The sequence below is a fragment of the Oncorhynchus tshawytscha genome, unplaced genomic scaffold (genome assembly GCF_018296145.1).
Source record: "Oncorhynchus tshawytscha isolate Ot180627B unplaced genomic scaffold, Otsh_v2.0 Un_contig_1534_pilon_pilon, whole genome shotgun sequence".
In the NCBI taxonomy this organism is placed as follows: domain Eukaryota; kingdom Metazoa; phylum Chordata; class Actinopteri; order Salmoniformes; family Salmonidae; genus Oncorhynchus; species Oncorhynchus tshawytscha.
In genome coordinates, this window is record NW_024609417.1 from 101,715 (window position 1) to 117,645 (window position 15,931).

Genomic DNA, 15,931 nt, shown 5'->3' on the forward strand with positions numbered 1-15,931 from the left:
AGTTTAGCCACCAGGTTGGGCCTGTATCCATCAAAGCTTTCAGAGCAGCAGTGCTGATCTTCAGTTTAGCCACCAGGACTGGGGGACTGGGCCTGTATCCTCAAAGCTTCTCAGAGCAGCAGTGCTGATCTAGGATCAGTTTAGCCACCAGGACTGGGGACTGACTGATTGCTAACAATGGATACATGTTTTTAACACCAAAAACAAACCAAAGCTTCTCAGAGCAGCAGTGCTGATCTGGGATCAGTTTAGCCACCAGGACTGGGGGACTGGGCCTGTATCCTCAAAGCTTCTCAGAGCAGCAGTGCTGATCTGGGATCAGTTTAGCCACCAGGACTGGGGGACTGGGCCTGTATCCTCAAAGCTTCTCAAAGCTTCTCAGAGCAGCAGTGCTGATCTGGGATCAGTTTAGCCACCAGGACTGGGGGACTGGGCCTGTATCCACAAAGCTTCTCAGAGCAGCAGTGCTGATCTAGGATCAGTTTAGCCACCAGGACTGGGGGACTGGGCCTGTATCCTCAAAGCTTCTCAGAGCAGCAGTGCTGATCTAGGATCAGTTTAGCCACCAGGACTGGGGGACTGGGCCTGTTTCCTCAAAGCTTCTCAGAGCAGCAGTGCTGATCTAGGATCAGTTTAGCCACCAGGACTGGGGGCCTGGGTATCCACAAAGCTTCTCAGAGCAGCAGTGCTGATCTAGGATCAGTTTAACCACCAGGACTGGGGGACTGGGCCTGTATCCTCAAAGCTTCTCAGAGCAGCAGTGCTGATCTAGGATCAGTTTAGCCACCAGGACTGGGGGACTGGGCCTGTATCCTCAAAGCTTCTCAGAGCAGCAGTGCTGATCTGGGATCAGTTTAGCCACCAGGACTGGGGGACTGGGCCTGTATCCACAAAGCTTCTCAGAGCAGCAGTGCTGATCCAGGATCAGTTTAGCCACTAGGACTGGGGGACTGGGCCTGTTTCCACAAAGCTTCTCAGAGCAGCAGTACTGATCTGGGATCAGTTTAGCCACCAGGACTGGGGGACTCGGCCTGTATCCTCAAAGCTTCTCAGAGTAGATCTAGTATGGAGTGATTCATAATGTAGGATCAGTTTTGCCTTTTAGCTCATAATGAATCAAATTATATGGACAGGTTGGAACCTAATCCTGGATCAGCACTCCAACTCAGATGCTGTGGATACAGAGACAGATCCCACTACAGTAGGCTACTAAATTACTGTTGTAGTGTAGAGAGAGAGAGAGAGGAGAGAGACCTCAGGGTGTCTGGGTCTATAGAGGGGTAGAGGAGGAGACCTCAGGGTGTCTGGGTCTATAGAGGGGTACAGGAGGAGACCTCAGGGTGTCTGGGTCTATAGAGGGGTACAGGAGGAGACCTCAGGGTGTCTGGGTCTATAGAGGGGTAGAGGAGGAGACCTCAGGGTGTCTGGGTCTATAGAGGGGTAGAGGGAGAGACCTCAGGGTGTCTGGGTCTATAGAGGGGGAGGAGGAGACCTCAGGGTGTCTGGGTCTATAGAGGGGTAGAGGAGGAGACCTCAGGGTGTCTGGGTCTATAGAGGGGTACAGGAGGAGACCTCAGGGTGTCTGGGTCTATAGAGGGGTACAGGAGGAGACCTCAGGGTGTCTGGGTCTATAGAGGGGTACAGGAGGAGACCTCAGGGTGTCTGGGTCTATAGAGGGGTAGAGGAGGAGACCTCAGGGTGTCTGGGTCTATAGAGGGGTAGAGGAGGAGACCTCAGGGTGTCTGGGTCTATAGAGGGGTACAGGAGGAGACCTCAGGGTGTCTGGGTCTATAGAGGGGTACAGGAGGAGACCTCCTTTCTCTACCCAAAATCTGAGAAAAGGGGCTGACCTCAACACTATAGGCAGCTGTGGTCGCCGGCCCACCACGACCAAACCACACTGACTAAACAGTGTCCCCTCTGACAAGCTCTGCCCCTCTCTCTGCCAGTCTGTCACTCTCTCTGCTTGTCTGTCTGCCCTTCTCTCTGCCCATCTGTCCCTCTCTCTGCCTGTCTGGAAGCCAGTAAGTAAAGCGCACATTTCCTGCCCATGACATTCGGAACGAGGAACAGGAAGTGCACTGAAGCCTCTTCTTCTCATTCTTAGAGGATCCCTGTAGGATTTGGGGCCGACATCAGGCCAGCTTGGACACGGGTTAAGTCACATACTGTATCTGCTTCAGGTTCTGATTCAGGGTATAGTGACAGTTTACTCATTGTGCTTTATTCTGGGATTCTGACATCATAATTGGATGTAGCCCTTTGTAGAACATTCCAACTGATGACATCACAACCAGATGAAGTGATCCTTTGTTAAAACATTCTGGTTGCGTCTCTCTGCTCAGATGTCACATGCATCAACCACTGGTTGCACCAGATTGCTTTAGCATGTGATGTGTTTAGCTGATCTGTAAAATACCTATCCAGGCGATGTAAGATCTGGCGTCAGCAACGTCTGAACAGAGGAACACACCCTCTAACTGATGACATCACAATGTGGTGATGACGCAGTCCTTTGAACATTCTAACTGATGACGTCATAGTGACATGACGCAAGCCTAATTGATGACATCACAATAGGCTAAATATGGTCCTATAAGAGGGGTCCTTTTAAACGGGCTCCCAGACTCCGTACCATAGCATTACAATGAATAGAGAACCTCTATCCCAATTCAAAGATAATCCTGTGGGTTTTACAGCTACTGGTCTGTTCTACACGAATTCTAATCCTGTCCTCTTCAATTTAACCCCTGGGGTACCTCCTCTCCTCACTTCCCTGAATGAGACATCTCCATGGCGACACCAGTGTTAGCTAACCCTCATTATGGGATATAGTGTAGTTCCCATATCACACGGCACCAAACGGGTCATATTACAGTAATCTGGGAATAGTGGAGCAGACAGATTAGATTAAGCTCATTAACATCGCACGCACACACACACAATGTGGAGACCAGGAGTTACACACACCACTCTCTGAACAGAGAGAAAGAGAGAGAGCCATTGAAGGACTTTAAAGACTACAGTGAAGGCGGCAGGGTTTTGGTAATAATCTGTAGTGTTTTTGTTTTCAAGTGCAAATAAGCCTTTCTCTGTCCTGCCCTGCATTCTGTCTTCATGTCACTATCAATCTCACAGGATCCCATTCTGCCATGTATCTCAATGGTGCCCTATTCCCTATATTAGTCCCTACGGGCCCTGGTCTAAAGTAGTGCACTATATAGGGAATAGGGTGCCATTTGGGAGGCAGGCCTGTTGTATTCAAACGGGTTCTTCTTCCTGACTGATGGAATGAATGACAATACAGAGTAAAAGAAGAGCATTAGTGGAGGAGGCAGAGAGAGAGAGGGGGAGAGGGAGAGAGAGGGAGGGAGAGAGAGAGAGGAGGAGGCAGAGAGAGAGAGGGGGGGAGAGAGGAGAGAGAGAGAGAGAGAGGGGGGAGGAGGAGAGAGAGAGAGAGAGAGAGAGGGAAGGAAGAGAGAGAGAGAGGGGAGGAGGCAGAGAGAGAGAGAGAGAGGGGGAGGAGGAGAGAGAGAGAGAGAGAGAGGGAGAGAGGAGAGAGGAGAGAGGGGGGGAGGAGAGAGAGAGAGAGAGAGAGAGGGGGAGGAGAGAGAGAGAGAGAGGGGGAGAGGAGAGAGAGAGAGAGGGAGGAGGAGGAGAGAGGGAGGAGAGAGAGAGAGAGAGGGGGAGGAGGGAGAGAGAGAGAGAGAGAGAGAGAGAGGGGGAGGGGGAGAGAGAGAGAGAGAGAGAGAGAGAGAGGGGGAAGGAGAGAGAGAGAGGGGAGGAGGAGAGAGAGAGAGAGAGAGAGGGAGGAGGGGGGAGGAGGCAGAGAGAGAGAGAGGAGAGAGGGGGAGGAGGCAGAGAGAGAGAGAGGGGGGAGGAGGCAGAGAGCAGAGCAGAGGAGGCAGGAAGATGTTGAAGGTGATTGGAGGGGGGTGAGGCAGAGAGAGAGTAACATAACAGACTCCAGACAACTCCCCAGTCCCTCTGTCCTCCTCTTCTCAGACCAGGCGTTTCCTCTTGAGAGATTCCAACTGACGAAGGGAGAGAGAGGAGAGAGAGAGGGGGGGGGAGGAGAGAGAGAGAGAGAGAGAGGGGGAGGAGGCAGAGAGCAGCAGAGGAGAGGGAGGGGGTGGCAGGAAGATGTTGAAGGTGATTGGCTGAGTGTGTCTGTGTGAGTAACATAACAGTACTCCAGAGACTCCCCAGTCCCTCTGTCCTCCTCTTCTCAGACCAGGCGTTTCCTCTTGAGAGATTCCAACTGACGAAGGGAGAGGGAGAGAGAGAGAGAGAGAGAGAGAGAGAGAGAGAGGAGAGAGAGAGGAGAGGATAGGAGAGGTGAGAGAGGAAAGGAGAGGGGGGGGAGAGAGGAGGGCAAGGGGTAGGTGTCAGATAGGTGTCAGATACAATTCAAACTAAATGATATTACACATCACATGGTGCTTGTATACACGATGTGGTCCGATGAATACAGGCTGTTTAAACAGGCAGTCAGTTCTGATCTTTTGACACTAATTGGTATTTTTGTATTTTTATTTTGACCAGTCAGATCAGATCCTTTGCCAATAAAAAGTCAAAAGATCAGAATTGGGCTGCCTGTGTAAACTCAGACATACAGTCATATATACAGTCATATGTACAGATTATTAGGTATATCCATCTAGTACCAGGTCAGACCCCTTTGCCGCCAGAACAGCCTAACTTCTTTGGGGTGTGGAATCGTTGCTAACGTGTGAGACAGGAAGACATTCCCCACCATTACACCCCCCCCAGTCTGTACTGTTGACACCAGGCAGGATGGGGCCATGGATCCCCCACCATTACACCCCCAGTCTGTACCGTTGACACCAGGCAGGATGGGGCCATGGATCCCCCACCATTACACCCCCAGTCTGTACCGTTGACACCAGGCAGGATGGGGCCATGGACTTACGCTGCTTACGCCAAACCCTGACTCTGCCATCAGCGTGATGCAACAGGAACCTGTATTCCTTGGACCAGACAATGCTCTGCCATCAGCGTGATGCAACAGGAACCTGTATTCCTTGGACCAGGCAATGCTCTGCCATCAGCGTGATGCAACAGGAACCTGTATTCCTTGGACCAGGCAATGCTCTGCCATCAGCGTGATGCAACAGGAACCTGTATTCCTTGGACCAGGCAATGCTCTGCCATCAGCGTGATGCAACAGGAACCTGTATTCCTTGGACCAGACAATGCTCTGCCATCAGCGTGATGCAACAGGAACCTGTATTCCTTGGACCAGACAATGCTCTGCCATCAGCGTGATGCAACAGGAACCTGTATTCCTTGGACCAGGCAATGCTCTGCCATCAGCATGATGCAACAGGAACCTGTATTCCTTGGACCAGGCAATGCTCTGCCATGCCATCATGCTCTGCCATCAGCGTGATGCAACAGGAACCTGTATTCCTTGGACCAGGCAATGCTCTGCCATCAGCGTGATGCAACAGGAACCTGTATTCCTTGGACCAGACAATGCTCTGCCATCAGCGTGATGCAACAGGAACCTGTATTCCTTGGACCAGGCAATGCTCTGCCATCAGCGTGATGCAACAGGAACCTGTATTCCTTGGACCAGGCAATGCTCTGCCATCAGCGTGATGCAACAGGAACCTGTATTCCTTGGACCAGGCAATGTCTTCCACCCCTCAGAGTTGGTGACGGCCTGCCCACTGGGGACACTTCTTCTTCTTCTGTATAGCTGATGGGAGTGGAACCCGCTGTGGTCGTCTGCTGTAAAAGCCCATCAGTAACAAGGAGGGGCGAGTTTTTCCCAGATGTCGTTCTGAACACCACTGTTGTACTGCTCCGTTATTTGCCTGTTTGTGGGCCGCCTGGTAGCTTGTGCGAGTCTTCCGTTTTCCACCCACAGGAGTGCGGCTGACTGGATGCTGTTTGTGGGCCGCCTGGTAGCTTGTGCGAGTCTTCCGTTTTCCACCCACAGGAGTGCGGCTGACTGGATGCTGTTTGTGGGCCGCCTGGTAGCTTGCGCGAGTCTTACGTTTTCCACCCACAGGAGTGCGGCTGACTGGATGCTGTTTGTTTGTCTTATCATTCTCGGTAAACCCTAGACACTGTCATGTGTGAAAAGCCCAGGAGGGAGGACGTTTCTGAGACACTGTATCCGGTGTACCTGGCACCAACGATCAAACCACACTCAGAGTCTCTTAGGTCACTAGTTTTGTCCATTGTAACGTTCAATGGAACAGTAACTGAATGCCTCGATGCCTGTCTGCCTGTTTTATATAGCAAGCCCTGGACAGGTGGCTCACTGTCTGTAGGAGCTGACCATGTCGTTGTACCTAACACTGTCTGTAGGAGCTGACCATGTCGATGTACCTAACGCTGTCTGTAGGAGCTGACCATGTCGTTGTACCCAACACTGTCTGTAGGAGCTGACCATGTCGTTGTACCCAACACTGTCTGTAGGAGCTGACTATGCCGGTGTACGAGGTGGTGTACCTAACACTGTCTGTAGGAGCTGACCATGTTGGTGTACGAGGTGGTGTACCTAACACTGTCTGTAGGAGCTGACCATGTCGGTGTACGAGGTGGTGTACCTAACACTGTCTGTAGGAGCTGATGATGTTGGTGTACGAGGTGGTGTACCTAACACTGTCTGTAGGAGCTGACCATGTCGAGGTGCTGTACCTAACACTGTCTGTAGGAGCTGACCATGTGTCGAGGTGGTGTACCTAACACTGTCTGTAGGAGCTGACCATGCTGACTAACACTGTCTGTAGGAGCTGACCATGATGTGTGGTGTACCTAACACTGTCTGTAGGAGCTGACCATGTCGTTGTACCTAACACTGTCTGTAGGAGCTGACCATGTCGGTGTACCTAACACTGTCTGTAGGAGCTGACCATGTCGGTGTACGAGGTGGTGTACCTAACACTGTCTGTAGGAGCTGACCATGTCGTGGTACAAGGTGGTGTACCTAACACTGTCTGTAGGAGCTGACCATGTCGGTGTACCTAACACTGTCTGTAGGAGCTGACTGTCGGTGTACGAGGTGGTGTACCTAACACTGTCTGTAGGAGCTGACCATGTCGTTGTACCTAACACTGTCTGTAGGAGCTGACCATGTCGGTGTACGACCAGGTGGTGTACCTAACACTGTCTGTAGGAGCTGACCATGTCGTTGTACCTAACACTGTCTGTATGAGCTGACCATGTCGTTGTACCTAACACTGTCTGTAGGAGCTGACCATGTCGGTGTACGAGGTGGTGTACCTAACACTGTCTGTAGGAGCTGATGTCCATGTCGAGGTGGTGTACCTAACACTGTCTGTAGGAGCTGACCATGTCGGGTACGAGGTGCTGTACCTAACACTGTCTGTAGGAGCTGACCATGTCGAGGTGGTGTACCTAACACTGTCTGTAGGAGCTGACCATGTCGGTGTACCTAACACTGTCTGTAGGAGCTGACCATGTCGGTGTACGAGGTGGTGTACCTAACACTGTCTGTAGGAGCTGACCATGTCGTTGTACCTAACACTGTCTGTAGGAGCTGACCATGTCGGTGTACCTAACACTGTCTGTAGGAGCTGACCATGTCGGTGTACGAGGTGGTGTACCTAACACTGTCTGTAGGAGCTGACCATGTACAAGGTGGTGTACCTAACACTGTCTGTAGGAGCTGACCATGTCGGTGTACCTAACACTGTCTGTAGGAGCTGACCATGTCGGTGTACGAGGTGGTGTACCTAACACTGTCTGTAGGAGCTGACCATGTCGTTGTACCTAACACTGTCTGTAGGAGCTGACCATGTCGGTGTACGAGGTGGTGTACCTAACACTGTCTGTAGGAGCTGACCATGTTGGTGTACCTAACACTGTCTGTATGAGCTGACCATGTCGTTGTACCTAACACTGTCTGTAGGAGCTGACCATGTCGTTGTACGAGGTGGTGTACCTAACACTGTCTGTAGGAGCTGACCATGTCGTTGTACGAGGTGGTGTACCTAACACTGTCTGTAGGAGCTGACCATGTCGTTGTACGAGGTGGTGTACCTAACACTGTCTGTAGGAGCTGACCATGTACGAGGTGGTGTACCTAACACTGTCTGTAGGAGCTGACCATGTCGGGGTACGAGGTGCTGTACCTAACAATGTCTGTAGGAGCTGACCATGTCGTGGAGACGAGGTGGTGTACCTAACAATGTCTGTAGGAGCTGACCATGTCGGTGTACGAGGTGGTGTACCTAACACTGTCTGTAGGAGCTGACCATGTCGTTGTACGAGGTGGTGTACCTAACACTGTCTGTAGGAGCTGACCATGTCGTGGTACGAGGTGGTGTACCTAACACTGTCTGTAGGAGCTGACCATGTCGTTGTACGAGGTGGTGTACCTAACACTGTCTGTAGGAGCTGACCATGTCGTTGTACGAGGTGGTGTACCTAACACTGTCTGTAGGAGCTGACCATGTCGTTGTACCCAACACTGTCTGTAGGAGCTGACCATGTCGTTGTACGAGGTGGTGTACCTAACACTGTCTGTAGGAGCTGACCATGTCGGTGTACGAGGTGGTGTACCTAACACTGTCTGTAGGAGCTGACCATGTCGGTGTACGAGGTGGTGTACCCAACACTGTCTGTAGGAGCTGACCATGTCGTTGTACGAGGTGGTGTACCTAACACTGTCTGTATATAACAGTGTTTACCTCAGTCTCCACCATCTTCAGCCGTCCCAGAGCGTCCTTAGCAGCATCCTGAATAGGCAGAGGGACAGACACGTTACACACAGACAACACACACAAACACGCCGTAACACAAACACACAACCCTGACCCTTTGCTCACCCTGTTGCCTTGGCTGGAAAACCTCTTCACTGACTCAGCAAGTCCCTGGGCAAAACGCTGCAAAATATTCTCATACTCTACAGAGAGACAGAGAGAGATGGATTGAGGGAGAGAGACAGAGAGAGATGGATTGAGGGAGAGAGAGAGAGATGGATGGAGATAGAGAGAGAGATGGATGGAGGGAGAGAGAGAGATGGATGGAGGGAGAGAGAGAGATGGATGGAGGGAGAGAGAGATAGATGGAGAGAGAGAGAGATGGATGGAGATAGAGAGAGAGATGGATGGAGATAGAGAGAGAGATGGATGGAGGGAGAGAGAGAGATGGATGGAGGGAGAGAGAGAGATGGATGGAGGGAGAGAGAGATGGATTGAGGAGAGAGAGAGAGAGAGAGGGAGAGATGGATGGAGATAGAGAGAGAGATGGATGGAGGGGAGAGAGAGAGAGATGGATGGAGGGAGAGAGAGATAGATTGATTGAGGGAGAGAGATGGATGGAGGGAGAGAGAGAGAGATGGATGGAGAGAGAGAGAGAGATGGATGGAGGGAGAGAGAGAGATGGATGGAGGGAGAGAGAGATGGATTGAGGGAGAGAGAGAGATGGATTGAGGGAGAGAGATGGATGGAGGGAGAGAGATGGATGGAGGGAGAGAGAGAGATGGATGGAGGGAGAGAGAGAGATGGATGGAGGGAGAGAGAGAGAGAGATGGATTGAGGGAGCGAGAGAGATGGATGGAGGGAGATAGAGAGAGAGATGATGGAGATAGAGAGAGAGATGGATGGAGGGAGAGAGATGATGGAGGGAGAGAGATGGATGGATGGAGATGGAGAGAGAGATGGATTGAGGGAGCGAGAGAGATGGATTGAGGGAGAGAGAGAGAGATGGATGGAGATAGAGATGGATGGAGAGAAAGATGGATTGAGGGAGCGAGAGAGATGGATTGAGGGAGAGAGAGAGATGGATTGAGGGAGAGAGAGAGATGGATGGAGGGAGATAGAGAGAGAGAGAGAGATGATGGAGATCGAGAGAGAGATGGATGGATTGAGGGAGGGAGGGACAGAGATAAATATATAGAGGAGTATGTTGAGCCTCTCTCTAGCTGGGCTTTCTGCCACTGCAGCCTGTGTCTGTGTGTCTGTGTGTTACCTGACAGTAGAGCAGGGGAGCCTCTCTCTAGCTGGGCTTTCTACCACTGCAGCCTGTGTGTGTCTGTGTGTGTGTCTGTGTGTCTGTGTCTCTGTGTGTGTCTCTGTGTGTGTGTCTGTGTGTTACCTGACAGTAGAGCAGGGGAGCCTCTCTCTAGCTGGGCTTTCTACCACTGTAGCCTGTGTGTGTCTGTGTGTGTGTCTGTGTGTGTGTGTGTCTCTGTGTGTGTGTCTGTGTGTGTGTGTGTGTGTGTGTGTGTGTTACCTGACAGTAGAGTAGGGGAGCCTCGCTCTAGCTGGGCTTTCTGCCACTGCAGCCTGTGTGTGACCTCCTTGTGTTGCTGTACCAGGTCAGACGGAGGATCCCGCCTACTCTTCCTGTAATCACCAATCTGACGGACACACAGGGTGATTGACATCATCTTAGACCAATCACAGCATAGATTGGCTACCTCCAATTCTGAACAGATCTAGAGTAAACGTTCCCACGGAGACGAGGAGAGGAAAATGAAAGATAGGTAGAGAAGGAGAGGAAAATGAAAGATAGAGAAGGAGAGAGAATGAAAACACACCTGTCTCTCCAGTCTCTCCTTATCGTAGTGCAGTAGACTGAAACTGTGGAGTTTATACTGGGGAGGGGAGTGGCTGGACTGGTTAGACTGCTTGTTCCTCCCATTGTCACTCTTTGGTTTGGAGTGAGGAGAGGGGCCCTGGGGGGACTTCAGTTAGACTGGTATTAATATAACATGTTAACTGATAGAGACTGGTATTAATATAACATGTTAACTCTGATAGAGACTGGTATTAATATAACATTAACTCAGAGAGACTGGTATTAATATAACATGTTAACTGATAGAGACTGGTATTAATATAACATTAACTCTGATAGAGACTGGTATTAATATAACATTAACTCTGATAGAGACTGGTATTAATATAACATGTTAACTGATAGAGACTGGTATTAATATAACATGTTAACTGATAGAGACTGGTATTAATATAACATGTTAACTCTGATAGAGACTGGTATTAATATAACATGTTAACTGATAGAGACTGGTATTAATATAACATGTTAACTGACAGAGACTGGTATTAATATAACATGTTAACTGATAGAGACTGGTATTAATATAACATTAACTCTGATAGAGACTGGTATTAATATAACATTAGCTCTGATAGAGACTGGTATTAATATAACATGTTAACTCTGACAGAGACTGGTATTAATATAACATTAACTCTGATAGAGACTGGTATTAATATAACATTAACTGATAGAGACTGGTATTAATATAACATGTTAACTCTGATAGAGACTGGTATTAATATAACATGTTAACTCTGATAGAGACTGGTATTAATATAACATGTTAACTGATAGAGACTGGTATTAATATAACATGTTAACTGATAGAGACTGGTATTAAATATAACATGTTAACTCTGATAGAGACTGGTATTAATATAACATGTTAACTGATAGAGACTGGTATTAATATAACATGTTAACTGATAGAGACTGGTATTAATATAACATGTTAACTGACAGAAACTGGTATTAATATAACATGTTAACTGATAGAGACTGGTATTAATATAACATGTTAACTCTGACAGAGACTGGTATTAATATAACATGTTAACTCTGACAGAGACTGGTATTAATATAACATGTTAACTCTGATAGAGACTGGTATTAATATAACATTAACTCTGATAGAGACTGGTATTAATATAACATTAACTCTGATAGAGACTGGTATTAATATAACATGTTAACTCTGATAGAGACTGGTATTAATATAACATGTTAACTCTGATAGAGACTGGTATTAATATAACATTAACTCTGATAGAGACTGGTATTAATATAACATGTTAACTCTGATAGAGACTGGTATTAATATAACATGTTAACTCTGATAGAGACTGGTATTAATATAACATGTTAACTGATAGAGACTGGTATTAATATAACATGTTAACTCTGATAGAGACTATACCCCTACTAGTCCTGAACAGTCCAAAAGGTAGGTCTCTCTCTCTCCCCCTCATCTCTCTCTCTCCTTACCTGTTGTTCTCTCTCTCTGTCGGGGGTGGTGATTGGTACAGGGTCGAGGACCAGCCATTTCTCTGTGGTGATCTGAAGCTGTGCTCCTCCCAGCGGCTCCCGAATCTTCACCCTCACCTCCAGCTTACCCCCCGTAGCCTTACGACCATCCAACACCTAGCACAACACAGACAGACAGAGAGACAGAGACAGAGGGGGAGAGACAGAGACAGAGAGATGTATGAGCATGTCTAAGTGAAAACATGTGTGTGTGTGTACAGTATCTGTGTGTGTGTGTGTGTGTACAGTATGTGTGTGTGTGTGTGTGTGTGTACAGTATCTGTGTGTGTGTGTGCGTGTATGTGTGTGTGTGTGTACAGTATCTGTGTGTGAGTGTGTGTGTGTACAGTATCTGTGTGTGTGAGTATGTGTGTGTACAGTATCTGTGTGTGTGTGTGCGTGTATCTGTGTGTTAAAACTATGTGTGTGTGTACAGTATCTGTGTGTGAGTGTGTGTGTGTGTGTGTACAGTATCTGTGTGTGTGTGTGTGTGTGTGTGTGTACAGTATCTGTGTGTGTGTACAGTATCTGTGTGTGTGTGTGTGTACAGTATCTGTGTGTGTGTGTGTGTGTGTACAGTATCTGTGTGTGTGTGTGTACAGTATCTGTGTGTGTGTGTGTGTGTGTGTATCTGTGTGTTAAAACTGTGTGTGTGTGTGTACAGTATCTGTGTGTGTGTGTGTGTGTGTGTGTACAGTATCTGTGTGTGTGTGTGTACAGTATCTGTGTGTGTGTGTGTGTGTGTGTGTGTGTGTGTGTGTACAGTATCTGTGTGTGTGTGTGTGTACAGTATCTGTGTGTGTGTGTACAGTATCTGTGTGTGTGTGTGTGTACAGTATCTGTGTGTGTGTGTACAGTATCTGTGTGGGTACAATATCTCTGTGTGTGTATCTGTGTGTGTGTGCGTGTGTGTGTGTACAGTATCTGTGTGTGTGTGTGTGTGTGTGTGTGTGTGTGTGTGTGTGTGTGTGTACAGTATCTGTGTGTGTGTGTGTGTGTGTACAGTATCTGTGTGTGTGTGTGTGTACAGTATATGTGTGTGTGTGTGTGTGTGTACAGTATCTGTGTGTGTGTGTGTGTGTGTGTGTGTGTGTGTACAGTATCTGTGTGTGTGTGTGTGTGTACAGTATCTGTGTGTGTGTGTGTGTGTACAGTATCTGTGTGTGTGTATCTCTGTGTGTGTGTGTACAGTATCTGTGTGTGTGTGTGTACAGTATCTGTGTGTGTGTGTGTGTGTGTACAGTATCTGTGTGTGTGTGTGTGTGTGTGTGTATCTCTGTGTGTGTGTGTACAGTATGTGTGTGTGTGTGTGTGTGTGTCTCTGTGTGTGTGTGTGTGTATCTCTGTGTGTTTACCTCTATAATCTGTCTGATGTCACATTGGTTCTCCAGTGAGTCCAGCTTCAGCTGAGCGTTCCCCAACACTTTGTCCCCCTTGAACAGACCCCTACACACACACACACACACACACACACACACACACACACACACACACACACACACACATTAAAACCCCCAAAGGTCTATTGATGCACCGGTGCGTCAAACTAAGTGCCATAATCATAAAATCCCCATCATAATCTGTCAATTGAAGTTAGAGAGAGATCTGTTTTCTATTTAATTGGATGCGTCTCAATCCACCAATGGCGGCCTTTCGAATCTGTGGTGGGAGGAGCTACAGCGGTGTTTGTCGGCAGGTAGTCTAGTGGTTAGAGCGTTGGACTAGTAACCGAAAGGTTGCAGATCGAATCCCTGAGCTGACAAGGTAAAAATCTGTCGTTCTGCCCCTGAACAAGACAGTTAACCCACTGTTCCCCGGTAGGCCGTCATTGTAAATAAGCATTTGTTCTTAACTGACGTGCCACGTCAGTTAAGACTAAATGACTATTGTAGCTGGAAATAGCAGATTTTTTATGGAATATCTACAGAGGCGTACAGAGGCCCATTCTCAGCAACCATCCCTCCTGTGTTCCAATGGCACTGGTTGTGTTAGCTAATCCAAGTGTATCATTTTAAAAGGCTAATTGATCATTAGAAAACACTTTTGCAATTATGTTAGCACAGCTGAAAACTGTTGTTCTGATGATTAAAGAAGCAATAAAACTGTCCTTCTTTAGACTAGTTGAGTATCTGGAGCATCAGCATTTGTGGGTTCGATTACAGGCTCAAAATGGCCAGAAACAAAGAACTTTCTTCTGAAACTCGTCAGTCTATTCTTGTTCTGAGAAATTAAGGCTATTCCATGCGAGAAATTTCCAAGAAACTGAAGATCTCGTACAACGCTGTGTACTACTCCCTTCATAGACACAGCAAACTGACTATAACTGTATCCACATGTATGAACCAGGTCTGGTGTGTTAACCAAGTCTGGTGTATTAACCAGGTCTAGTGTATTAACCAGGTCTGGTGTATTAACCAGGTCTGGTGTATTAACCAGGTCTGGTGTATTAACCAGGTCTGGTGTGTTAACCAGGTCTGGTGTATCTGGTGTATTAACCAGGTCTGGTGTATCTGGTGTATTAACCAGGTCTGGTGTGTTAACCAGGTCTGGTGTATCTGGTGTGTTAACCAGGTCTGGTGTGTTAACCAGGTCTGGTGTATTAACCAGGTCTGGTGTGTTAACCAGGTCTGGTGTGTTAACCAGGTCTGGTGTATTAACCATTAACCAGGTCTGGTGTGTTAACCAGGTCTGGTGTATCTGGTGTGTTAACCAGGTCTGGTGTATTAACCAGGTCTGGTGTATCTGGTGTGTTAACCAGGTCTGGTGTGTTAACCAGGTCTGGTGTGTTAACCAGGTCTGGTGTGTTAACCAGGTCTGGTGTGTCTGGTGTGTTAACCAGGTCTGTGTGTTAACCAGGTCTGGTGTGTTAACCAGGTCTGGTGTATCTGGTGTGTTAACCAGGTCTGGTGTGTTAACCAGGTCTGGTGTGTTAACCAGGTCTATCTGTGTTAACCAGGTCTGGTGTATCTGGTGTATTAACCAGGTCTGTGTTAACCATCTGGTGTATTAACCAGGTCTGGTGTGTTAACCAGGTCTGGTGTATCTGGTGTGTTAACCAGGTCTGGTGTGTTAACCAGGTCTGGTGTATTAACCAGGTCTGGTGTGTTAACCAGGTCTGGTGTGTTAACCAGGTCTGGTGTGTTAACCAGGTCTGGTGTGTTAACCAGGTCTGGTGTGTTAACCAGGTCTGGTGTTGACCAGGTCTGGTGTGTTGACCAGGTCTGGTGTGTTAACCAGGTCTGGTGTGTTAACCAGGTCTGGTGTATCTGGTGTATTAACCAGGTCTGGTGTGTAACCAGGTCTGGTGTGTTAACCAGGTCTGGGTCTGGTGTATTAACCAGGTCTGGTGTGTTAACCAGGTCTGGTGTGTTAACCAGGTCTGGTGTATCTGGTGTATTAACCAGGTCTGGTGTGTTAACCAGGTCTGGTGTATCTGGTGTGTTAACCAGGTCTGGTGTGTTAACCAGGTCTGGTGTATTAACCAGGTCTGGTGTGTTAACCAGGTCTGGTGTATCTGGTGTGTTAACCAGGTCTGGTGTGTCTGGTGTGTTAACCAGGTCTGGTGTATTAACCAGGTCTGGTGTATCTGGTGTGTTAACCAGGTCTGGTGTAACCAGGTCTGGTGTGTTAACCAGGTCTGTGTGTTAACCAGGTCTGGTGTGTTAACCAGGTCTGGTGGTCAGGTGTGTTAACCAGGTCTGGTGTGTTAACCAGGTCTGTCTGGTGTGTTAACCAGGTCTGGTGTGTTAACCAGGTCTGGTGTAACCAGGTCTGGTGTGTTAACCAGGTCTGGTGTATCTGGTGTATTAACCAGGTCTGGTGTGTTAACCAGGTCTGG

At 48.3% G+C, this 15,931-nt stretch overlaps 1 protein-coding gene and 1 long non-coding RNA gene across 4 annotated transcripts in view; both read right to left on the reverse strand.

Annotated features, from left to right (window-relative positions):
• Nucleotides 1-515: 515 nt before the first annotated feature.
• Nucleotides 516-3,375, reverse strand: LOC112242192. Of its 3 annotated transcripts, XR_006082162.1 has the most exons (3): nt 1,493-3,375; nt 1,295-1,454; nt 516-1,254 (listed from the first exon to the last, which is right to left on the reverse strand). It is a non-coding gene; the product is annotated as an uncharacterized LOC112242192 (long non-coding RNA). The 3 variants fall into 3 exon arrangements; XR_006082161.1 differs by having other exon boundaries at nt 516-1,414; XR_006082160.1 differs by having other exon boundaries at nt 516-1,454.
• A 764-nt stretch (nt 3,376-4,139) lies between these two features.
• Nucleotides 4,140-15,931, reverse strand: part of cc2d1a (coiled-coil and C2 domain containing 1A) — a 40,697-nt gene continuing 28,905 nt past the window's right edge. The window contains exons 21-27 of the mRNA XM_042315219.1: nt 13,449-13,539; nt 12,055-12,210; nt 10,544-10,681; nt 10,237-10,363; nt 8,829-8,905; nt 8,691-8,738; nt 4,140-4,261 (exon numbers count right to left, since the gene is read on the reverse strand). Coding sequence (XP_042171153.1) covers nt 4,229-4,261; nt 8,691-8,738; nt 8,829-8,905; nt 10,237-10,363; nt 10,544-10,681; nt 12,055-12,210; nt 13,449-13,539 — 670 coding nt within the window. The 3' untranslated portion in view covers nt 4,140-4,228. The remainder of the gene's footprint in view (nt 4,262-8,690; nt 8,739-8,828; nt 8,906-10,236; nt 10,364-10,543; nt 10,682-12,054; nt 12,211-13,448; nt 13,540-15,931) is intronic.